The sequence below is a fragment of the Phacochoerus africanus genome, chromosome 3, assembly GCF_016906955.1.
Source record: "Phacochoerus africanus isolate WHEZ1 chromosome 3, ROS_Pafr_v1, whole genome shotgun sequence".
NCBI classification, from domain to species: Eukaryota; Metazoa; Chordata; class Mammalia; order Artiodactyla; family Suidae; genus Phacochoerus; species Phacochoerus africanus.
The window spans coordinates 94,133,521-94,159,894 of NC_062546.1; the positions used below are offsets into that span (position 1 = coordinate 94,133,521).

Consider the following 26,374-nt stretch of genomic DNA (forward strand, 5'->3'; position numbering starts at 1 on the left):
CCTGTGTCACTGCAGTGACAACAGTGGATCCTTAACCACTGAACCACCAGGGAACTCCAACTACAATTACCTTTTTTTTTTTGTCTTTTTGCCTTTCCTAGGGCTGCTTCTAGGGCCGCTCCTGCGGCATATGGAGGTTCCCAGGCTAGGGGTCTAATCGGAGCTGTAGCCACCCGCCTACACCAGAGCCACAGCAACTCGGGATCCGAGCCGCATCTTCAACCTACACCACAGCTCACGGCAATGATGAATCCTTAACCCACTGAGCAAGGGCAGGAATCGAACCCACAACCTCATGGTTCCTAGTCGGTTTTGTTAACCACTGCGCCACGATAGGAACTCCTCCAACTACAATTACAAAGGGGGATTCCTCTATTCATCAGAAAGTTCAGCTAAGATTACTAAGAATTCATCCAGGAGTCCCCTGGCAGCTCAGTGGGTTAAGGATCCAGTATTGTCATTGCTGTGGCTCAGGTTTGATCCCTGGCCCTGGAACTTCCAAATACATGTGGAAAAAAAAGGAAAAAAAAAAATCCAAAGTTGCGTAGGAGTTCCCGTTGCGGCTCAGCAGATTAAGAACCCAACTAGTACCCATGATGATGAGGGTTCGATCCCTGGCCTTGCTGAGTGGGTTAAGGACCCAGTGTTTCAGTGAGCTGTGGCACAGGTTGCAGACAAGGCTTGGATCCTGCTTTGCTGTGGCTGTGGTATAGGCTGGAGGCTACAGCTCAGATTCGACCCCTCGCCTGCAAACTGCCACGAGTGCGGCCCTTAAAAAAAAACAAAAATAAATAAATGAATAAAAATAAAATAAAATTCCCTTCCAGGAGTCCCTGTGGTGGCTCGGCAGGTCAAGAACCTAATATTCATGAGGATGCAGGTTCAATCTCTGGCCTTGCTGAGTGGGTTAAGGATCTGGCGTTGCCACAAGCTGGACATAGATCAAGAATGAGGCTTGGATCTGGCGTTGCTGTGGCTGTGGCTGCAAAGTCTGCAGAAGAATGAGCTGTGAACGGCTGAACCCTCGGCACAACCCGGGAGCTGCCTGAATCCAAGCATCAGTGTCTACAAACCAACTACCCAGCAGGATCCTGGAATCAACATTCAATCCTTCCATGTAAGGAGCCAGTGAAAGCACTAAGCTGACCATCCCACCCTGCTCTTCTTCTGAGGCTCCTACACAAGGATGAAGCATCCTTTCCATCATGGCCATGTTGTTTCTGGGCGGAAATTTGCAGGATATCTCTGCCAAGGTTGTCGTATGCAAAATATCACCTTATGTAGCAAGTGTTCCCTGCAATTATAACATCAAGAGTTGCCTCTTCCATTCTGTCCTGCTTTCAGCTATTACATGGTCCTGAGAACAGTTTCCCACTTTCTTTTGGAGCTTTTCCTTTCTTTTCCTTTTAGGCTCACACCCATGGCATATGTAAATTCCTAGGCTAGGGGTCGAATTGGAGCTGCAGCTGCAGGCCTACACCAGAGCCATGGCAACACAGTATGTGTTTATACTTGTTTTTTTGTTTGTTTGTTTGTTTGTCTTTTTGCTATTTCTTTGGGCCGCTTCTGCGGCATATGGAGGTTCCCAGGCTAGGGGTTGAATCGGAGCTGTAGCCACCGGCCTACGCCAGAGCCACAGCAACGCGGGATCTGAGCCGCGTCTGCAACCTACACCACAGCTCACGGCAACTCCGGATCCTTAACCCACTGAGCAAGGGCAGGGACCGAACCCGCAACCTCATGGTTCCTAGTCGGATTCGTTAACCACTGCGCCACGATGGGAACTCCCTATACTTGTTTTTATATAGTCTTTGCCTCCTTGAAACATTCTTGCTTTCAGGGTTGGGGGCAAGAATCAGAGCAATTTTGCTTTTGCTTTTTACCCCTACTTGGTCTAGAGGCTAGGATTCCTGGCTTTCACCCAGACTGTCCAAGTTCAATTCCTGAGCAGGGAATTAAAGTATTTAGATCTTGCTTCAGGCCATCAGTCACTGCTGTCTCTCTGAAGGGCTGGCTTCATGAGTGTGTGACCTGAGTTGAGAAGAGCCCATGCTTGGTTTAAAGTTCCGCTGTCGAAGTTCCCGCTGTGGCTCAGAGGGTTAAGAACCCAACTAGTATCCATAAGGATGGGGGTTATATCCCTGCCCTTGCTCAGTGGGTTAAGGATCCATCATTGCTGCAAGCTTCGGTGTAGGTCAAAGAGGCAGCTCAGATCCAGCATGGCTGTGGCTGTGGTGTAGGCCTGCAGATGTAGCTCCAATTCAACCCCTAGCCCAGGAACTTCCAAATGCAGAAGGTGCAGTGAAAGAAAGAGGGAGGGAGGGAGGGAGGAAGGAAGGGAGAGAAAGAATCTGTTGAACTTCCATATGCGGCAGGTGCAGCCCTAAAAATAAATAAATAAATAAGTAAATAAAGTTCTATTGCTACTATCTTGAAAGTCTTAGCCATTGTGGGTCCTGGGGTCCCCATTTTCTTTTTTGCCTTTTCTAGGGCCGCTCCCGCGGCATATGGAGGTTCCCAGGCTAGGGGTCGAATCAGAGCTGTAGCTGTCGGCCTACGCCAGAGCCACAACAACTCAGGATCCGAGCTGTGTCTGCAACCTACACCACAGCTCACGGCAACGCCAGATCCTTAACCCACTAAGCAAGGCCAAGGATCGAACCTGCAACCTCATGGTTCCTAGCCAGATTCGTTAACCACTGAGCCACGACGAGAACTCCCGGAGTCCCCATTTTCATCTTGCCATGTAAAATAAATGCCAGGTGCTCTCCACAGCACATGTCCAGAGAGCAATCCCGTTGACTCATAGCAGGTAACAAACCTTACAACTCTCCCTCACATCCGGAATGTGGGTAGAGTGATTATAGAGCAGCAGTGACCTCTCCCACAGTCCTCTTCCAAGGAGGATGAGCCAGGAGACAGTAAGAGTCACTGCTAAGAGGCCCCCACCTCTGCGCTGGGAGTTCAGGGAAACAATCTTACCCCTGACCCCCAGCTACGAATCTGTGAAGACAGCAAATGCAACTCAGGCTAATTAACTAACCTCTCTTTCTTCTCTCCAATTATAAAAGCAATAAATGCTCATTAGAGAAAAATTGAAAAGTGCAGAAAAATAGAAGGAAAGGCACCTATAACCCCATTATCTAAGTACTGCCATGGTTATTAGGGCTTCAGAGTTTTCTGCCAGCATTCTTTCTCTGCCTAAATTTCACTCTTTCAGGTATGTAAGGATGGCCCATGTTCTCCCCTTCCCCTGTGTCCTCATGGATGCTAGCCAGATTCGTTTCCGCTGAGCCACAATGGGAACTCCATACCTGCTTTTTCATGCACGCTTATAAATGATTTTCTTTTTTTCTCTTTTTTAGAGCTGCACCTGCAGCATGTGAAACTTCTCAGGCCGGGGTCAAATCAGAGCTGCAGCTGCCGGCCTAAACCACAGCCACAGCAATACCAGATCTGAGCAACATCTGTGACCTACACATCAGCTTGCAGCAATGCTGGATCCTTATTAACCCACTGAGTGAGGTCAGGGATCAAACCCTCATCCTCATGACACTATGTCAGGTTCTTAACCCACTGAGTCACAACAGGAACTCCTATAAGTGATTTTTCTACATTTTTGTTTTGTTCTATTTTGGTCGAGCCCATGGCATGTGGAACCTCTAGGACCAGGGATTGAACCTGGGCCACAGCAGTGACCCCAGGCCACAGGAGTGACAACAGGGGATCCTATTAACCCACTGAACCACCAGGGATCTCCTCCATCTTATAATTAAACCTCACAAACTTCAGAATTTTCCATGAACTTGGCTGTACCATAATCAATCTGTCACTGCAAAGAGCATCTTTGTAACTAAAGATTTTTCCACATGTAGGATTATTTCCTCAGACTATAATCCCAGGAAACGATAATTAGATGAAAAGTATGGCACATTTTTAAACCACTGGACAGACTGGTTTCCAAATGACACCGATTTGCAATCCACAGCTTTGGTGGAGAGCCCTGCCCGAAGGGGAAACCTACATTCAGGATGTCTGCCCGCTCAGCTCTTCAGCTTCTAAAGTTGCTTCCCATTCAGACTGTTGGCACGTGGTGAACTGGGCTAGTTTTCACAGCCACCTTTCTTTGGTTTGCGCCAATCTTCCCAGCCTGGTTCTCTTCTGAGTCCAAGCCCAACTTTTCAGTCAGTTCTGTATGTTCCCCAGTGTCCTTCCAAGAAGAACCTTTTCTTGGAAAAAAACAGGAGGCTGTTCCTGATGCTTCCAAACAAGAACCCTGACCAATGAGCCCCCATTAGCAGTCCTGGGCTGGCCCCATCCCCACAAGCCACGGGACAAAACAGACCTGCTCAGGGAGGTAAATATACCCCCCCGGTAGTTGTGAGAAGGTAGATGGGGACCACCAGACACATCCCGCCACCACCCCCCACCCCTAGGGGAACCAAGGGCAATCACTGCTCAGCTGGCGGCCAGGCCTTGGCCTTGCTGAATGGGCCCTTGCGCACAGACTGGGGGCTGAAGGGACCCCACCAGCAGGGCCCTTGGGGAGGCTGGGGAAGTGGCGGCGGAGGTGGGCGGGAAGAGATGCCAGATTTGAAAACTGATTACATTGTGCTGTGTGGAGTGTTACGTCACCTCCAAACCCCCTCTCCCCTTAAAGTCCTCTGAAACTGTCTATGACGTTTCTACTTCTTAGTATCCTCTTTGTGATTAGCACCTTAAAAATGGGTTTTAAGAGTTCCCTGGTGGTTCAACTGGGTAAGGATCCAGGGTTGTCCCTGCAGCAGATTGGGTCACTGCTGTGGCATGGGTTCAATCTCCGGCCTGGAAACTTGCACGTGCTATGGGCAGATCAAAATAAATAAATAATAAAAATAAAGTAAAAAGAAACAGGTAAAATTATTTTTTTTAATGAGTCTTATTTATGTAGAGACCTGTTATCATCCCACTCTGCTGCCTCCCAGACCTGGCCTTGAGGCCTCCAGACTCTAAGGAAGTTAAGTCACACTCAGACCTCTTCTCAAGCAGGAAGCCCACCTGCCCCACAGGGACCACATCCGCCTCCACAGAGGCCAGACCAGCTGGGGGATGGCTCCTGGAGACGGAACACATAGGGACACTGGGGCTGGGCACTGCCTCTGTCACAAAGGGGGCAACAGGAAGGACTCATACCTCTGACCTGCGACTCTTCCCTGGTGGCCTACTTGGTGCTGTCACACCTGGCACAGCATTTTGTTTAGAATTAGTTGTCAATATTTAAAACTTGGCAGCTGCTCTCAAAAATCAGCAGACCTGGCAGCTCTGGGCCCTCATGCCCACGTAGCATCGGCCACCCAGAGATGGAGCATATGTGCTATAGCAGCCTGCAGACCCCTCCACCCCTGTCCCTTCCAGGACAGAGGCTAAGGGCTGGACCTTCCCACCCCTAACCTGCCCACGGGCAGTGGGGGCTGGGGGCAGACAGAAGGCAGGCCCAGGGCAGGTGCTAAGCAAGGGCAGCGTCTTTCTGTATTCGCATCTCTGTCCACTTTGTCTACTGACCCATCATCACAGAAGCAGTTAGTAAGGTAGAAAAGCAACAGAACGGCAATTAGCATTATCCCAACAGGAAATTTAAGCGAGACCAGAGGCTGAAATACTGTGAAGCCAAACCCTGCCCCTACATTTTCTTACCTAATGATGACAAAGAGAGGTTCCCATAGCAACTGGAGCCCTGGGCTTGGTGCTGAGTTATCTAGTGATAATGCTGACTACTCTGTTTAGGCAGAAGGGGAAAGAGACAGAACCAGTTGAGCAAATGTTGGCCACAAAGGTGAAATTTTGTTTTTTTCACGTGCTCCCTTCTGTGGTTAGCTTCGGATTTGGCAGAGTGGACAGCAGCTTCCAAATCGTGCCCTCTGGATTCGGGGGGTAGGGAAGCCTCTCTAACCCAAAAACACAGGTCCCTTTCTTTGCCTCCCTTGTGGGTGGCAACAGCCCTCCCTGTACTGTTTTGTGTGGCTCTCCACACCTGCATAGTAATCATTCATTTGACAAGCCTTAACTGAGCAACTACTACGCAAACAGAACAGACATGCTCCCCTGTGGAGAGAAACCACGGACAGATAATCACAGAAGCTGTGATGGCTGCTCTGAGGGGTAAATACAGGTAGCTATTAAAAGTATCAAAGTGAGCCTCATTCACATGGAAGGGCCTGGAAGTTGTCTGTGAGGAAGGGCCATTTACCCTGAGAGCAGAGGATGAACAGAAGGACCCGGGGTGGTGAGATTTCCAAGAAGCAAAACAAGTATGAAGACGCCAAGGTGCACAGAAGATAGACAATATTCTGGGCACTGAAGAGCCGATGAGAAGCAGGGTAAACAAGGAGATGGTGGCCAAGCTGCTTTGGGGACAGAGAGGCAGGGGCCAGCATGCACGGGGGTTTGAGAGCCTCAGCAATAATTTTATTCTAAGGGCAATGGGAATGCAGTAAAAGATTTGCAACAGAGTGGCCATATTGAGAAGGGATTAGAAAAGAAATCATGGCAGGTTGTATTAAATAGTCGTGGGCAAAACAAAGGGAATGATTTGAGATAATTTTTTACATAGACTTGACAAGCCTCTGCGATGGGGGTAGGTCAGGGAAGAGTATTGAAGTTGACTCCTAGCAATTAATTTTTTTAAAGTGTAAAAGACTCTTAAATACATGAAAAGATGCTCAACCAGCCTCACAATAAAGGAAATCAATAATAAGTTAAAATCACAAGGAGATTGTTTCCACGTCTTGGCTATTGTAAATAATGCTGCTATGAACACTGGGGTGCATGTATCTTTTCAAATTAGTGTTTTAGTTTCTTTCAAAGATATACCCAGGAGTAGAATTGCTGGGATATACAGTAGTTCTATTTTTAGTTTTTTGTGGAACCTCCTTACTGTTGGCTGCACCAATTTACATTCCCATCAACAGTGTACCAGGGTTCCCTTTTTTCCACATCCTTTGCAACATTTATTTGTAAACATTTTAAACCTGTATCCACCAACAGATGAATGGATACAGAGGATGCATTATATAAACACAAAAGAATATTACTCAGCCATTAAAAAAAAAAAATCTTGCCATTTGCAGCAACATGGATGGGCCCAGAGATTATTATACTAAGTGAAGTAAGTCAGAGAAAGATACATACTGTATGATATGGCTCATATATGGAATCTAAAAAATACAACAAACTATAAAAAAAATTTTTTTCAAAAAAAAAAATACAACAAACTAGTGACTATAACATAAAAGAAGCAAACTCACATATCCAGAGAACAAACTAGTGGTTACCAGTTTTTTGGGGGGGGCAGCACATTACAGGGGTGGGAGAGTGGGAGATACAGCTATTAGGTGTAGGATACAAGGATGTATCCTACAACATGGGGAATATAGCCAATATTGTAGTAACTATAAATGGAAAGTAACCTTTAAAAATTGTATTCAAGGAGTTCCCATTGTAGCTCAGCAGAAACGAATCTGACTAGCATCCAGGAGGATGCAGGTTCAATCCTTAGCCTCACTCAGTGGGTTAAGGATCCAGCATTGCTGTGAGCTGTGGTGTAGGCCAGCCCCTATAGCTCTGATTCAACCCTTAGACTGGGAACCTCCATATGCCATGAGTGTGACCCTGAAAAGATTTTTTTTAATTGTATTTAAATTTTTTTTTAATTTTTAAGCCACAGGGAGATATCATTTGTCACATACAGATAAACAAAAACTATAAACTTAACAAACCACACTGAAGATAAGGCTATGGAGAGACAGAAACTCTCTTCCATGGCTGATGGCAATGCAAAATGGAACAATCTCTGTAGAAGAGAATTGGCAAAATTTGCATTTGCCCTTTGCACCCTACTTCCATCTCAAAGAAATGTCAATCAAATGAAGAAAAAGAAAGATCACTGTTCAAAGCTATAATAGCACTATTTGTAATAGCAAAAGACTGAAAAATCCAAATATTCATCAAAAGAAAATTGGTTAAATCAACTACGAGATATGCAGTGGAATATCCTGTGCCTGGAAAAAGAATTAGGAACCATCTCTAATACTGATATGAAATCATCTTAAAGGTATAACTAAGGAGGAAAAAAAATCAAAGTACAAAAGAGGTGAATAGTATGCTATATTTTGTGTCAGACTAAGAGGGAGATTATTTATATTTTCTTATATTCCCCCCCTCTTTTTCTTTTTTTGTCTTTTCCAGGGCTGCACTCGCAGCATATGGAGGCTCCCAGACTAGGGGTCTAATCAGAGCTGTTGCTGCTGGCCTACACTAAAGCCAGAGCAATGCCAGGTCCCTGAGCCACGTCTGCAACCTACACCACAGTTCATGGCAATACCGGATCCTTAACCCACTGAGCAAGGCCAGGGATCGAACCCTCAACCTCATGGTTCCTAGTTGGATTCGTTAACCACTGAGCCATGAAGGGAACTCCTATATTTTCCAAAAGAAACAGGGAAGCACAAGCAACCAAAGAAAAAAATAAATGAACTTAATATCATCACAATGAAAATCTTTTGTGCTTCAAAGACAACATCAGGGAGTTCCCGTTGTGGCTCAGTGGTTAAGGAATCCGACTAAGAACTAGGAGGTTGCAGGTTCAATCCCTGGCCTTGCTCAGTGGGTTAAGGATCCAGCATTGCCATGAGCTGTGGTGTAGGTTGCAGACACGGCTCGGATCCCGTGTTGCTGTGGCCGTGGCATAGGCCAGCAGCTATAGCTCCAATTGGACCCCTAGCTGGGACCCTCCATATTCCATGGGTGCGGCCCTAGAAAAGGCAAAATGCCAAAAAAAAAAAAAAAAGACAACATCAGGAAAGCAAGAGAAAAAAAATCAGGAAGACCAGAGACTAGGGGAAAATATTTGCCAATCATATCTAATAAAAAAAACTCAGATCCACAATATATAAAGAAACCCTTACAACTCAACAATATAAAGACAAACAAGCAAAATTTTTAATGGACAAAAAACTTGAACAGCCCATTTTCCAAGAAGAGCTGCAAATGCCCAAAAAGTATGAAAAGCTCAACATCATGTCATCAAGGAAATGCAAATCAAAAACTACAGCGAAGTATCACCTTATACTCCTAGAATAGCTATCATTAAAGTTAGATAATAACAAGCAGTGACAAGGATGATCTAGAGAAATAGGGACCTTCATATAATCCTGGAAGAAATGTAAAATGGTATAACCACTTTAAAAAACACTCTGACAGTTCCTCAAAAAAGTTAAACACAGAGTTACCATTTGACCCTGCAATCCACTCCTAGGTATCCACCTAAGAAAAATGAAAATGTACATCCACACAAAATCTTGTCCATGAAGTTCCCACTGTGGCTCAGCAGGAATGAACCCAACTAGTATCCAAGAGAATGCGGGTTTGATCTCTGACCTTGCTCACAGGGCTAAGGATCGAGTGTTGCCATGAGCTGTGGTGTAGGCCGGCAGCTATAGATCCGATTTGACCCCTAGCCTGGGAACTTCCATATGCCTCAGATGGTGAGGCCCTAAAAAGACGGAAAAAACAAAAAAAAAAACTTGTCCATGAAGATTCATAACAGCATTATGCTGATAGCCAAGGCAGAAACAGTACAAATGTCCCATAATGGAAAAATAAAACATGGTATATACATACAACAGAATCTTATCAGCCATGAAAAAGAAGAGGGTACTGATGTGTGTCACAACGTGGATGGAACACAAAATATTACACTAAGTGAAAGGAAACTTCCCTATGCCACAGGAGCAGCCAAAAAAAAAAAAAAAACCAAAATGTTTGCAGATTTTACCCAGCACTCCCTGGGTCCCAGCCAAGATCACAGCTCTTCTGTTCTTCACAGCTTTGAAAGGGCCCTGCACATCTCTAGATGAAGAGGTACACTTCTCACCTGAACTGCTTTTCACCTGGATGGTTGGTGAGCCTTTTGTGAATTTCAACCTGCTGTGGCCACATTCCAAGCACAAACAGTAGTGTTGAAGGATCTGCAGGCAGAGCCAGTGAGAAGAGCAGTGCTATTGTTGATGCTGCCTAAGGAGTGTCCCCTCAACCCATCAGGATTGCTTTCGAGCAGAAGTGACCAGAATCAGACAATACTGAGGAGCAAAGTACTAGGCAGATTAGAGGAGTGAGTTTGGAACCAGGGGACCAGTGGGCTTTTGGAACAGACTTGGTAGTAAGTGACGGCATTTTTTTTTTTTTTTTTGGTCACACCCACAGCATGTGGAGGTTCCAGGGCCAGGCATCAAACCCATGCCTCAGCAGGGCTGCTTGATCACACAAGGCAGGCACAGCCCACCAAACTCTGTGCCCACATAGCCTGTTTTTTCTTTTTTGTTTATTTTAATTTTTTATACTTGATTTACAATGTTCTGTCAATCTCTACTGTACAGCAAAGTGACCCAGTTGTACATATATATACATTCTTTTTTTCACATTATCCTCCATCATGTTCCATCACAAGTGATCAGATATAGTTCCCTGGCCTATACAGCAGGATCTCATTGCTTATTCATTTTGTTAAACAAGGTGAAGGTAGCCCGGTCCTCTGAGGGGATGGGGGCTGGAGGTGAAGCGTGGAAAGGCTCGGCACCACACAAACCTCCCAGCCAGGACTCCTGCCCCTTCCTGACTACCACACACCCCAGGTTGGTTCCAGGAAGACAGATGCCCAGCTCTGCTGAGCGCAGGTGGAGAACCTGTGATCCTGTTATTTCTTTTGGGGGGTTTGAAGGTTAGCTTCCGGTGCAAAAAAAAAATGAAGCCTTAAAGTTTACTGATTTTTATGGGGGTTCTTTGATGGCCTAGCAGGTGAAGGCGCCTGTGTTTTCACCACTGTGGCTCTGGTTGCTGCTGTGTGGAGCAGGTTCAATCCCTAGCCCGGGAATTTCCACATGTTGCATGTGTGGCAAAAATAAAAAAACAAGAGAGAACCTGAAATAAATGTTGCAATTCTCATTAAAGTTTACTGATTTTACTCTTTTTAACACTGACTATAGGTCTTTGTCTTAACTGTATCATCTCTGAGTCTAATCAAATAGCTTATTATAGTAAAAGGTCCCAATCCACCAAGTGCTCCTAAAACAACCCCTGCATGATTTTTTTTTTTTTTTTAACCGCCACACCTGTGGCATATGGAAATTTCAGGCTAGGGGTCAAATTGGAGCGGCAGTCACTGGCCTATGCCACACACCACAGCTACAGCAATGCCAGATCCAAGCCTCATCTGCAACCCACACCACAGCTTACAGCAATGCTGGCTCCTTAACCCAGTGAGCAAGACCAGGGATCGAACCCACATCATCATGGATAGTAGATAGGTTCTTAAACCCACTGAGCCACAATGGGAACTCCTAGTCCTGCATGATTTAAACAACCTTGCAGACTTCCCCCCAAAAGCAAAAACAAACGCCCTGCCCTTTGTATTTCCCAAAATACAGGAAACGAGAAACACCCGGGCTGCATTTCAGCTGTCAGGACAGGCAAAAGGTTCATCACAGGAGGACTGACCACAGGGTTGTGGCTAGGAGGTTGCAGGAGTCCTTCCTGATTTCTGACCTGAGCTGGCTGGCGGGGCCAGCTGGCACATGGGTTACGGTGTCTGTCACTGACACAGCTGAAATGGATGAATGCAGGACTCCAGCCAGAGCAGATGGCTGTGGGTAAATGTTAATGAATGTGAAATGACACCATATGATCATGAGTGACTGATGGACAGGACGGGGGAAATAACGGGGAAAATGACATAGGAAGTAAATAATGAGCCCATCCTTCTCTTCTGAGGAGTTGACATATCTTCAGTTTTCTTCTCCTGTCAAAACCTTTACTCTTTATAGGGAAAAGGATTTCCACGGCGAGAGGAGGAAGCAGTATACACACATCACATTCCTACTGGTCCCGGTTCCTGCCTGACCTAGGCAGAGTGACACAGGCCACCCTCTCCATGAGGTCAGTCACCACCATGGGCACCCCGGCTGGCTCCTGCTGCAGACCTCTCCACCTCCTCCCGCGCAGCTCCCTCTTTTCAGGAGCTCCTCCAACCAGAGAATCGAACCTCTACCCACTCTCTCTACAGGGTCCTGCATTCTAGCCCAAAAAGTACAGACCCTTGTGCAAGAGCTCATCTCACAGTCAACTCAGCACCTGCAAAACTGAACCTCTTATCTTCCCCAGAAACCACCTCCAAGCTTCCCATGTTTGTTCTTCCAGAAGCTCAGGTACCTCTGACTCCTCTCAACTCCTCTTCCCTTGTCTTAGTCCGTTCAGGCGGCTGTAACAAAAATACCACAGACTGGGTACCTTAAACAGGACCTATTTCTCACAGTCTGGAAGCTGGGCAGTCCAAGACTGAGGCAGAGAGGTGAGAGCTCTCTGGGTCCCTTTCACGAGGGGCACTAACCTCATTGATGAGGGCTCCACCTCTACAACCTACTCGTCTCCCATGAAGCCACCTCCAAATACAATTCCCTTGGGGATCAGGCTTCAATATCTGAATCTGGGGGGACAGAAACACTCAGCCCATAGCATCCCGCTACCCCCAACCCCTGTCAGTCAGCAAGTTTACTCAGTTCTTCCTCTGCCTCTCACCCAGCCACGCCCATTGTCAGCTCCGCAAGCCAACCTTCATAGCCTCGAAGACAGCACAAGATTCCTCACAGGTCCCCCTGCTCTTGGCCTCTCCCCACTGGTAACATGATAGGGCCAGGATCCACAACCATAGCTGTTTGACTCCAAAGCAGCTCCCTCTCCTCTTCAAAAAGTACCTAAAGTCTTCCAATGCCTGTCATTCAGGGTCTCAATTCTGGCTTCCTTAAGTCTAACTACCCAAACTTGCCAAACTGTCCCCTCCATTCAAACAAGTGACATCCTCACCTCCCATTAAATGTCTGATACATTTCTGCTTTGGACTCCATTATTCTGCCCACCTAAAAAGACCTTCCTAGTCCAATGCTTATGTAAATCTTATCTCTAGGAGCAACCTGGTGGCTCAGCAGGTTAAAGATCCAGTGCTGTCACTGCTGTGGCTCAGGTCACTGCTATGGCATGAGTTCGATCCCTGGTCTGGGAACTTACACATCCTGCAGATGCAGCCAAGAAAGAAAGAAACAAATAAAGCTTATTTCTTTCATGAACAAGTTCAAATTGTACCTCCTAAATTTCTATAGCAATTGCTCAAGAGTTATTTAGCAGTGAAGGGCTATTACCATGACATCCATTATAGATGTAATTGCTCAGAATAAGGACTCCTCATAGACTGCTAATGGAAGAACAGATTGGCAGTTCCTTACAGAGCTGAACATAAAATTACCATTTTTACCATAGACTCCTAGGTATCTATCCAAAAGAAATGGAAATACCCATTCACACAGACTTGCACAAGAATGTTCCTAATAGCCAAAAAGTAAAAACTTGTATCTTCATCATTTCATGAATGCATAAAATGTGGAATATCCACACAATGGAATACAATGCAAGAATTAAAAAGGATCAAAATGGAAGTTCCCGTCGTGGCGCAGTGGTTAACAAATCCGACTAGGAACCATGAGGTTGCGGGTTCGGTCCCTGCCCTTGCTCAGTGGGTTAACAATCTGGCGTTGCCGTGAGCTGTGGTGTAGGTTGCAGACGCAGCTCGGATCCCGCGTTGCTGTGGCTCCAATTCGACCCCTAGCCTGGGAACTTTCATATGCCGCAGGAGCGGCCCAAAGAAATAGCAAAAAGACAAAACAAAACAAAACAAAAAAAAGAAAAAGGATCAAACTGGAGTTCCCGTTGTGGCTCGGTGGTAACAAACGCCACTGTTATCCATAAGGACATGGGTTTGATCCCTGGCCTCGCTCAGTGGGTTAAGGATCCAGTGTTGCTGGAGCTGTGATGCAGGTCACAGACATGGCTCAGATATGGTGTTGCTGTGGCTGTGGCATAGGTTGGCAGCTGCAGCCCCAATTCAACCCCTAGCCTGGGAACTTCCATATGCCGTAGGTGTGGCCCTAAAAAAAAAAAAAAAAAAAAAAAGGATCAAACCATCAAATTGAAGGAACCTTAAAAACATTATGCTAAGTGAAAAGATACAAGGGACCATATGCTTTATCATCCCATCCATATGAAGTATCCAGAAAAGGCAAATTTACAGAGAAGGAAAGTAAAATAGTGGCTGCCTAGGGCTGGAGTGGGAGTAGGGATCTTCTGGGGAGATAAAAATGTTCTTGAACCAATTTATGGTGATTTATGGTAAATCAAATCACTGAACTGTATATTTGAAATGAGTCCATTTTATACACAAAATGTACTTCAACAAAGCTGTCAAAATCATAACAGGTGCTCAAATGTTAGTTGAGTATCTAATTTCTTGCTTTATTTTTTTTTACTTGTTGGTATGTTTTGTCACCACCCTCTCCCTTGCATCTAGACCCTAATCCTGACAGCAAGACCAAACCTCCCCTATATTATGCCAACTTTTCATACAGACTGCACCTGACCTAAAGCTACATGTACACTGTGTTCACAACCACTTGTGGAACTGATTTTGTCTTGTCAGGCTATGGAGTGATGCCATCAATAGCACCAAGGAAGAATCAGTGGATGTGGATGTAGAGCAGAACAAGTGCATTTGAGCCCAGTTCCTCCATTTCTGGCCATGATCTAAGGGCCTGCTCACTGGGGCCTCTTCTCCAAGTCTAAAATGGGAAAGGCAGGAGTTCTCTTGCGGCTCAATGGATTAAGGATCTGGCGTTGTCACTGCCGCAGTTCAAGTCTCTGCTGTGGCATGGGTTTGATCTCACCCGGGGGAACTTCCACATGCCACAGGCATGGCCAAAAATTTAATTAAGTAACTAATAAATTAAACGGGAAAAACTGTGAGAGTGACTTCACAGAGTGGTCATGAGGCTGAAATGAGATGATCTGGATAAAATGTTCAGCCCAATGCTTAGAGCATGTGAGAGCTGACTGAATGTTGGCTTCAAACATGCACACAAACCCAAGCACAAATGCACATACCAGAGGAATCTCTTTCAAACAGGAAACAACTCTCAACAACAGAGTAAACAACCAAAGATGACCTACCCTCCTCTGTCACCTACTAGGCCAGAGTGGCCTGGGACGTCTCTTGCCCCTTCCAAGCCCAATGAAACTCATGATGGCCGGAAATACTATTTGTCATCTAATAAGAGGAACTCAACAGAGCCCATGGTTTTCAACACTCTGTGCACCTGTCCCTCCCTCCTCTCTCACCCTGTCCCACCATCTCCATCTCCATCCAAGTGAGGTAGGGTTTTACCTCCTGGCCCCCTTGGTGTGAGCAGGGCCACAGGTTTACTTCCAACCAAAGAAGTGTCACTTCACACGAGAGTGTGTGTCCACAGAGAACTCTCCTCAGCTCCTTCCCTCTCCCCGAGGAACTAACAAACAGCTCCACTGGTGGCTGCTCTGGTGGCTGGGTGAGGATGACATGGGCGGACCCCAGCTGACCTACAGTAGACAGGGAGCACGAGGAAGGATAAACCTCTTCTAGGTGGCTCTTAGGATTCTTATCACAACATAAGAACCTGATAGAGTCACAAGGCTCTCCGGTTCTAAGCTTATATATTTTAAATCTCACCTAAAAAAAAAAATCTTTCTAAGGAGTTTCAGCTGTGGCTCAGTGGGTTAAGAACTCAACCAGTATCCACGAGAACACAGGTTCAAGCCCTTACCTCACTCAACGGGTTAAGGATCCGCTAGTGCCACAAGCTGTGGTGTAGGTCGAAGATTGAGCTTGGATGTGGTGTTGCTGTGGCTGTGGCATAGGCCAGCAGCTGCAGCTCCAATTGGATCCCTGGCCTTCCATGTGGGTGTGGCCATTAAAAAAAAAAAAAAAAAAACCTAAGACTCTATTCCCCTGACTTCTGTGACAAGCCATTCTCCCTGTCCTTTGTCAACCACTCTGACCACATCTCCATCTCCTGCATCTTCTCATGGGCTTGACCTCCTCTGCCTCCCTCACGCGCCCTGCTGGGAACCAGGTCTCATCTTCCACGTGGGCCTGCTCACTCCACAGGCTCTCCAGGGCGATCCTAGCCACTCTCCTGACTCACCCACCATGTATGTGCTAATACTACCCAAAGCTCTGGAGGCAGGCTCCCCATTTCCCACACACCCAGAGTCCTACTGGACAGCTCCAGCAGGCGCGCCATGACACCCTGAGCGCAATACATCCAAAAGCAAAGCCCTTGTCTGCCCAGCACCCTGCAGACATCCTTTCCTCCCAGTCCCCACCCTGGTGAACAGCACCTAAACCCTAAGTTATCCAGGCCAGAAGCCCAACAGGCTGGATTCCTCCATCTCCTTCACTCCATCCTTACTCAACTAACCACTCTGGTCAATGTCACGGCCCTTAGATATTTGTCGTATGGGGAAAAGGAAGATGGTTTTTTCGTTTTTTTTTTTGTTTGTTTGTTTGTTTGTTTTGTCTCTTTGCCATTTCTTGGGCCGCTCCTGCGGCACATGGAGGTTCCCAGACTAGGGGTCCAATCGGAGCTGTAGCCACCAGCCTACGCCACAGCCACAGCAACACGGGATCCAAGCCGTGTCTGCGACCTACACCACAGCTCATGGCAACGCCGGATGCTTAACCCACTGAGCAAGGGCACGGATTGAACCCGCAACCTCATGGTTCCTAGTCAGATTCGTTAACTACTGAGCCACAATGGGAACTCCAGGAAGATGGTTTATTTTTATTTTAAGGCTTATTACAGCGAACACCAAGAAAGCAAATTACTTCATCCTTAGGGAGAGGTGTGAAGCATGTTATCGGTGCTACACCTAGGACAAACAGTTTAGAGCAAGAAACAAGCACACAATCACAAAACGATCTCGATAGCAACCTGCCTATTCCTCACATTTCTTGGCCACTTGTTTAAGTAAAGATAAAACACTGCCAAAAGAGCTTTCGTTTTTTATTACATCCTGGTAAGCATTACTCACTGTTCAAGTTTAAAATAGGGCAAATCCTGGGAACATCCATATGCAGCAAGGGGGTGGGGGGAGAAGGGAAGGAAGGGAAGGATCCACTAATTTATTTCTATTTCTCTACCCTACTTGATTTTCTAAAGTAAGAAAAAGCAATCTAGTGTCCTAAAACTAGAGCCAAGGCTTTTCAACATTCAGTTAAAATGCCTTTAACTTCCCAAGTTTACCTGCACTTTATACTACACAACTCCCAGTGGCTGCTATCTTTCAACTACTTTAACTCTTACACAGGAATATGTGCTTATCACCCCTGGGCTTCATCAGCCTCAAAAAACATTCAGTAGTTACTGTCCAAATAGTAGAGTTCTCATGGCAGCTCACAAAGTTACAAAAAAAGAAAAAGGAAAAAAAAAGAAGAAACTTTTTATTGCTTTAGGACAAGCTGGCAACAAACACAACAGAAGAATTAGAAACATGACAGTTCTACATTCTCAAAAGGAGTTACCAAACCAGAATATGCTCCTCTACTTAAAACATATTTGTTACAACTGAAATCCACAACTTATGCCAAGAACTTTACTATTCTCAAGCAGGATGGATACTTGAAGAGTCAAAGAAAACTATTATCAAACTTACTGCATAAATCTGATCATACAATTCAAAGCCTTTTATGCTCAATCTGGGCAGTGCTATTACTTGACATTTCTGATGACTGTCCTGGCACTCTGAGATCTAAATTCCTTCTTTCTATAAACTTTTCCCTATGCAGAAAGAGCTGTCAAGAAAAATGTTCTATTTCTAACAATGCACAGCAATTCATGCCTCACTTCTACATCTTTCCTCATGACGGAAAACGTGGTCAGTCCTTAACTCAGCCTGATAACGGCTCTGCTGGCAATGCCGAATGTCGTTGTACAAACAGGAAGCCCACACTGGCATTAGGCATGAGAGGGTGATACCTCCAAATACATTTTATTCTGTACACAATGGCACCTTCCTGTCCATTAACTCTCAAATACTGTGGATGAAGTCACCATTTTCATAATTTCAATTCAACAACAGAAGTTACAAGGCAAGTACTACCTGAAAATGGTGTGTGGGGGGGGGGAGGGTTGCCAATAAGACATATGTGACCTGCCCCAAGCTGCAAATCTAAAACATATCTGTTGGGATAATCAACAAACTGGATTGTTTACTCTAATAATCATTACCAGGAGTTCCCTGGTGGCTCAGCAGGCTGGGGATCCACGCTGTCACTGTTGTGGCTCTAATCATTGCTGTGGGGCAGGTTCCATCCCTGCCCAGGAACTTCTGTTCACCGCAGGTGCAGCCAAAAAATTTTTTAAAAAAATTAAAGATCATTACCAAGTCGGCTAATTTTTTTGTTTTTAATTCAAGATTTTCTCTTTCTTCCAGATAAAGCATAGCACATTTCTCTCAGAACGTTCCCAGTCAGGGTGTTGAGAATTAACTCCACTAAGCGGCTTCACACTTCCAGACCTAATGGTCACCTGGCTATTAAGTAAAAGGTTTCAAAGCTTAGAAACATATCATATGAAATGTTAGCTCAAGATGTGTGTGGAGACAATTTTTAATTGCTACAATTGCAGAATGTTAAGGCAACATCAGAAAACACAGGTGTCTTAAAACACTAACCCTATTCCCTACCTGGTAAAGAGAGCCAAATGATGTTACTCAACCCTTAATACAAAAATGTCCCAAAATAATCTGTTGAACTTGACTTTGCAGTTTAATCTTTTATATTTAGATGGCAGTGAGAGAGAACCCTGGGGCTGTAATTCCCCTGCAAAAAAAAACTCAACATCTGATTTATTCACAAGGCTTAAAATAAGGAAAATAGAAAATAAGTTTCCTTTGCTTGGCAACCATCCTTTGTAATCATCTATTTTGATACGTATCCAGGCTGTATCTGGGTACCGATGGCTAACCTGGATATAGAAAACATCAAGGATCACTTCTGGAAGAATCACAAACACGACAGGAAACTTCTCAATCAGTACAGCAACAGCGTCAGGGTAAGCAAGAAAAGGACTTTACCGGGAGACTGACATTTACAGTTTTGGAAAGAACTGAAATACACTGAATTACAGAGCAAATTCACCAAAACAACAAGAAATCTGTCCTTATAAAGGCCATCCTTTCACCCCTATAAAAGTGTTTCACTTCTGACACACCACACAACCGGTTAGGAACAGCAAGTGCAGAGCTTGCCAGGGCAGGCGGGCAGGTGGGATTCCTACTTCTCCGAGCAGGCCGCCACCGTCTCCTTGTTGAAGCCTCGGATGGAGAGATCATAGACCACCTCCTCCACCTTCTTCACATCATACTTGAGGCCGTCGTAGCGCTTCCGCAGGGAGTCATTTTTGAGGTTGAGAAGGCGGAAGCCGGAATCCAGCTCGTTGATGAAGGTGGAGATGTGCAGGGGCCTCGCGTAATCTCCTGCGGTCACGCTGTTGACCGACAGCCTCGACTGCACGGAGAGAGAGGATGAGTCACGGCAGGGCCCCTCCTCCAGGCCACAGACAAGACCCAAGACCTGCAGCCCACCCTGCTTTTCCCTACTGCCCCTTGTAATTTCACTGTGACAACTGCTTGGTATCACTCACTAACTTACTTAATAACTGAAGAAATCATCTCCTTTTTGTTGGAGTTTTTGTGGTCTACATTTTTTCATCAATAGGAATAAGACTATAGAGTGGACACCTTTATACAGTTTTTTTTTCTTCTTGTTTTTGCTTTTGCTTTTTAGGGCCGCACCTGCGGCACATAGGAGTTCCCAAGCTGGGGGTCAAATCGGAGTTACAGCTACTGGCCTACACCACAGCCACAGCAACGCCAGATCCTTAACCCACTGAGCAAGGCCTGGGATAAAACCCGAATCCTCATGGATACTAGTCCAGTTCGTTACCACTGAGCCACAATGGAAACTCCCTCTTTTTCTTCTTTTGAATTATTTTTGTAGGATGATTTCTCAGGAGAGAGATTGAGGGGATAAAGGTAAGAATAACTTATATAATTTTACAGTTTAATTGTTACCCCAAACAATTATATGATTTCACATAGTTACGAGGAACATATGCTTTGTCACTTCCTTTAAAGTTAGAGGTATTATGTCTTTTCAAACTCACACACTGGCCAGTGTGCACAGCCACCTCATCATGTGAACTGCCACCTCAGCAAAACATCACATAGCGCAGTCAACAACTACCCACTGACCGAAAGAAGGCTTAGAAAAGAATGAAGTTTCCTGAATTTTTGTACCATTAAAAAAAAACTGACAAAGAAGTGGGACAACCAAAAGGCCAATGGCAAATCACTAAGCTTCTTACCAGTTCACTAGCAAGAATTAGAACTCCTGAGAGGTAATCTTCTACATCCAGATGAAATCCCTTCTCCCGATCTGGCTCAACTAAAAAGTATAACAAAGATAATGTCATGATGTAAATACAACTTCTGCCATAATAAAAAACCACAAAAACAAAAAAAACCACACACACACAGACAGACAGACACACACACACACACACACACACACACTTCTCTCAAAGTAAAAAAAGAACAAGTCTTTCAAAACTCTTTTTGTTGTTGTTGCTATTGTTGTGGGTTTTTTTTTTTTTTTTTTTTTTTGCTTTTTAAGGCACACCCATGGCATATGGAGGTTCCCAGGCTAGGGGTCTAATCACAGCTGCAGCTGCTGTTCTACACCACAGCTCACGGCAATGCTGGATCCTTAACCCACTGAGCAAGGCTGGGGATTGAACACAAATCCTCATGGATACTAGTCAGGTTCCTAACCTGCTGAGCCACGACGGGAACTCCCCAAAACTCTATTAAACATACACACACTCTTGGCAAATAGACCTCACTATGGAATTTTTTGAGCTCTCAAATTCAATTTTTCCCTCCATTCTTCTTTCAAAAAGTAATACCATTAAGAATGGTACCCAGTCCTGTTGGAGAAAATCTGTTTTTAGAAGGTATATGCTGAAGCACTTAAAGGAGGAGTCACAGAATCTGCACCTGACTTTTACACAGTTTACACACCCCTACCAATGCAAACTCAGTGAGGAGACTGAGCAGAACGGGACAAAATGGTGGACTGAATGGGGTGTATGCAGATGTTCACTGTTCTATTCCTTCAACTTTTCTGTAATCTTTTTTTTTTTTTTTTTTTGCCTTTTATAGGGCCACTCCCACGGCATATGGAGGTTCCCAGGCTAGGGGTCTAATCGGAGCTGTAGCCGCCAGCCTACGCCACAGTCACAGCAATGCAGGATCCGAGCCGTGTCTGCAAACCTACACCACAGCTCATGGCAACATCGGATCCTTAACCACTGCACCAAGACAGGAACTCCAACTTTTCCGTAATCCTGAAGTTTTTAAAAACTAAAAGAAACACCCAAGCACAAAGAGCAACACACTACATATTTTTAGCTTTTGTGTTTCCAAGTAACCACTTTTCTATTTAGGTCTTATTTGTTTTCATAAATAAAAAGCACGCCCCACACACCCCAAATCAGGCTCTGGCGCCTGACCCTGCAGGTAGCCCTGACTGAGGACACTCACTGCCGAGGATCTCTGTAACCGCTTCTCGAGTCACTAGGGTTTCTGATTCCAAGTACACAACGAAGGCCGCCAAGAAGACCAAGCGCTGCAGCACGAACCTCCAGTGTTCATGAAACCTGCACAGTGAGGGGCAGGGATAGGGAGTTAAAAACACAGTGCAGTAAAGTTATGGCCAAAACAGTCTACGAAGGGAATCCTTATAAAACCTCACATGAAATTCCAAGACATAAAACATGTTAAGGGCAGGAAGACATTCAAGTATATTCAATGGGCTTGATATAAATTTTGCCAGCTCAAATTCATAACAATCACTTATTATAAGTTTAATAAATGAGAAGCATGGTCTGATTTTGATGAATACAAAAATTACACCAGAAGATTATGTTTGATAAGAGCACAACTGTGTTTTATAAGTTTAGTCACTAAAAACAATGACCCTGCTCTGAGAAAAACAAAAATTTGGTGAATGAAGACTGATGAGAACTGCCAAGTGTTTGTCGGCCTCAGCACCTGACTCATTCCTACATTCTGAATGAGGGTATCAAGAAACTCCTGACTCACACACCTAAGAAATAATTGCCATTTGCAGTCACTAAAGAGGTGACCTTAAAAACGTTGGGATACTGTAGTTAAACTCGGCTAGAAGGTAGAAAAGGAAACAGGAAATTTTACAACCCTCAGAAATTTATGCTACGCCTCCTGATCTTCAAATGTGGCAACAAGTTCAAAATCATTTTTCAACACAACCCAGGTCAAAGAAAACACTGAGGGCCAAAGTGGCTAGAGGGTAGCTTGGGTGTGACCTCCAAAACCACGGTCTCCACCAACCCTGCCCACATTACGGTCAGACATCTCTGTGGGCAGCTATCACCTAACTACTGCAGGCTCAGCAAACCTTTTCTGTGATGGACCAGACAACAAATATGCTAGCTAGCTTTCTGGGACACTTTCAGCCTCTATCACACAGTCTTATTTGGCTGTTTTTCTTTTCTTAACGACACTTTAAAATATAAACATACATATGTAAACTCTCAACAGCAGCAGGCCACAGCAGTTTGCCAGCCCCTGCCTTTAAAGAATCTTGTGAGGTTACACTGTCCGCTCCCCATATACATGTCTTAACTATTTTTTGTGATGTCAGTATGCACTGTACAACTTACATGTTTCACAATTATGATTAACAACGAATTTTTTCCCCAGTGGTATGTAAAATAACAGTGTATATCAAAATTAATAGTGTTGTAGATTCAACGAGATATGGCATAAAATATAAAGCTGCGTATGTCACTTAGCAGTGAAATTCAAGCTTTAATGTAAAACTTAACTTGAGATACTGCCACGTAATCCCATAATCTTAACAGCATAGATACAATTCAAACTCCACAAGTAATAAATATTTAAAGACATATTCTCTATTTTGACCTTCATACAACACACATTTTCTTTTTAGTTTTTCATTGCAAAAATTATACACATTCTTTAAAGAAATTTTGAAAGTAAAAAGAAGAAAAAAATAAAATCAATTTTTTCACCATTAAAATACCACCATTAACAGTTCCTCTTCCTTTCTGTTGCTTCTTCTTAGGAGAGGAATTTTTACCTAGGTCTAAGCAATCATTCAATAGATATAACTTTTCTCTTCCCTTTTTTCACTTAACATTATAAAATATGCTACTTGTCTTACAAACCTGTAATACTGTTCAGCAGGGAACTTGGTCTTCAAAGATGTTAGATGTGTTTTTACTGTACCAAAATGTTCTCGAGCTTTCAAACACCTCTTTGGAACTGATCACAAAAAGATAATCAAATGCAATAATGACAGACTCAACCAAATTTCAAATACAGTTCTTGCTTAATAATCTATGTAGTCTACCTGGAAATAAATCAAATTTTTTTTTTTAAATCTCAAGGCCAAAGGTAGGGCATGCATCTCTGCTTTTGGTCTGGCTCTCAAAATTTCCTATCTAATTTCCCTACTGAAAAATATACCAAAAAAAAATTGCTAAAAGGGAATAGACTGGGAAGCACACTGGTAAACTGTCATAAATAACCTCATCTTTAGGCTGTCTCTCCTAGTTTGTCCTCAAAGGGTGCCTAAAGTGGACTGCTAGAAGCTCCCATATGGGGTCCAAAAGTAGCTTTATAATTACTCTCAATCAGGCTAACCAACTCCATATTATTGAGAAAAGTGACTTGCCCTCACAACTGTAAATTACATTATGATCTCATTCTCCATCTGAAAATATATTTCAGCTCTTGGGAGTTCCCATCGTGGTGCAGTGGTTAACGAATCTGACTAGGAACCATGAGGTTGCGGGTTCGGTCCCTGGCCTTGCTCAGTGGGTTAAGATCCAGCGTTGCTGTGGTGTAGGTTGCAGATGCAGCTCGGATCCCGAGTTTCTATGGCTCTGGCATAGGCCAGCGGCTACAGCTCTGATTAGACCCCTAGCCTGGGAACCCCCATATGCTACGGGAGAGGCCATATAAAAGGCAAAAAAAAAAAAATATATATATATATATATGTATGTATATGTATGTATATATTATTTCAGCTCTTTTAGTTGTGCTAGCTACATCTTACAATAGCGGTTCCATGTCTAAGCTTGATCTCTATTCAAGAGGCTGACTGTACATGCATTGAGAACATTTTACACTGGCCCATTATCTACAAATGCATATTAAATCATATTCAATGACTGAAAGGTTGGGTTTAAGAAAAAGAACCAAATAAAAGTTGTTAGGTACACAAGAGAGCTATGAAACTACCACAATCATCAGAAGAACTCTACCACAAGGGAAAACATTCCTACTTTGACCTACATGAAAACAGTATACACAGAATTCTGTAAACCTATAAAATGATCAACTCACCTACTTCTCCAATTTCTACTCACCGTAAAGCATGAGGGACATTTTTCATAGTAAAATGATAAAGATTTGGATTTTTCTTCTGGAGGTAAATTAACTCTTTATACAAAAGACCAATAAACTGGATAAAAACCTTCAAAATCAAAACAAAGAACTTACTGTCCTGAAACCCAGCACCCTGATGGACCCCTTGGAGTAGAGTTAAAATCTCTCGGGCTGTTTGTTCTAAACTCTGTACAACTTTTCGGATTTCCTAGAAAGAATTAAAGATCAAAATATCAAATAAATTCAACATAATTATTATATTATCATAACCTCAAACCAAATGTATTTAACAGCACATTTGATCTATGACACCTTCATACACATTCAAAACACAACCTTTACAAGGACATAAATTGTTCACAAAATATCCAGGTTTGAATTCTCAATTTTCCACTTACTTCCTCTCTGAGACCTTCGAGAAGTCACTAAAAAACCTTAGATTCCTCATAAAGACTTCAAAGGGTAATAGCCACCCACTCACCCTAAATATCCTGCCGGAACACTAAAAATGAGGTAGTCAAGTGTAAACCATAAAAAGAAAAATGAAGTACAATACAATGATTGGGTACTTTTCATTCATTCATTTTGCAACATTCACTGAGCTTATTTCTAGGCTTTATGTAAATATTGAGGAACTAAGCAGACAGTCCCTTTACCATGCAATTTAGAGTAGGACAGGTGGTTAAAAAAATAATGACCACCCAAGTTTCGTGGGGGGTTTTTTGTTTTCGATTTTTTTTTTTTTTTTTTTTTTTTTCTTTTTTAAAGGCCGCACTCGCGGCAAATCGAAGTTCCCAGGCTAGGGTTCAAATCGGAGCTGCAGCTGCCGGCCCAAGCCACAGCTACAGTAACGTGGGATCCAAGCCGCGTCTTCAACCTATACCAGAGCTTGTGGCAACGCTGGATCCTTAACCCACTGAGCGGGGCCAAAGATCCAATCGCATCCTCATGGATACTAGTCGGGTTTGTCACCACCGCACCACATCGGGAACTCTGCACAAGCTTTTTTTAAAATGGTAGTGCGCTACCCGAAAACATAACAGGGAAAAGATAATTTAGACTGTGAGGTTGAGAAGAACATGAAATAGCCAGGAGAAATGGGAAAGAAGTGCATTCCAGGAAAAGCAAGCAGTACCTGCAAAAGACGTGAGGCAGGAAACTATTTGGGAAACTAGAGGAATAACACACAACAGAAGATGACGTAAAATGAGACTGGAGAGAGAGACCGGTGGGCCACAGTAGAGTCTGGATTGTTATCCTAGGTGGAATAAAAAGCCATAGGCATTTTAAAGAGAGGAGGCGCACGTGTGCTTTTAATACACCAACAACAAACACAGCAAACGCGCGGTGTCTGAGTCCCAAGCGCTAACTGAGCCCTCAACATAAACCAGCGCTACAAAAGAGGAAAACTGATACCCAAATAAATGAGGTACGTGATGACGAGGAGCCAAGATCCGAACACAGGTAGTCAGGATCTGCAAGCAGAATCAGGGGCAGGGGGAAGGAGATGCCTTAAGCCGAAACAAGAGGAGAAGCAACCCACCCCCGGAGGCCTCCCCACCGCTCGAATCTGAGCGACGGAAAAGGGCCGGGTGGCGCGGCCCAGCTAGGCAAAGACAGGGGAAAGGGATGGGGAGCTTACCTCCCTGATGTCCTGCTCGGCAGCCAAAAAGCCCTGCAGCTCCACGAAGATCTCGCTCACAGACATGGCGCCGGCCGCACGACTGTCAGCCAGGGCGGCGAAGGTGGCCTGCCAAATGCGCTCCAAAACAACCAAGGCGGTCAGTCTCAAGGCCCACTACCGCCGCCACCGCCGCCGCGTCCACCCGGCCCTGCACTAAGACTGCCGCTGGGGTCCTCTCAGGCCCGTGGCGCTCAGGAGCCCGGGCTGTCCTCCACTCCGCCTGAG

The 26,374-nt window shown here is 44.5% G+C and overlaps 1 protein-coding gene across 2 annotated transcripts; it reads right to left on the reverse strand.

The window, feature by feature from the left end:
- Positions 1-16,710: 16,710 nt before the first annotated feature.
- TSN (translin) lies at positions 16,711-26,359 on the reverse strand. Of its 2 annotated transcripts, XM_047772148.1 has the most exons (6): positions 26,108-26,350; positions 24,580-24,673; positions 23,241-23,337; positions 21,553-21,668; positions 20,316-20,395; positions 16,711-19,456 (listed from the first exon to the last, which is right to left on the reverse strand). In XM_047772148.1, exons 1-6 carry the CDS (start codon positions 26,171-26,173, stop codon positions 19,223-19,225), a joined length of 687 nt encoding a protein of 228 aa, XP_047628104.1. In that variant the 5' UTR covers positions 26,174-26,350; the 3' UTR covers positions 16,711-19,222. The 2 variants fall into 2 exon arrangements, with proteins under 2 accessions (XP_047628104.1, XP_047628105.1); XM_047772149.1 differs by lacking the exon at positions 20,316-20,395 and having other exon boundaries at positions 19,207-19,456; positions 26,108-26,359.
- Between the last annotated feature and the right edge of the window lie 15 nt (positions 26,360-26,374).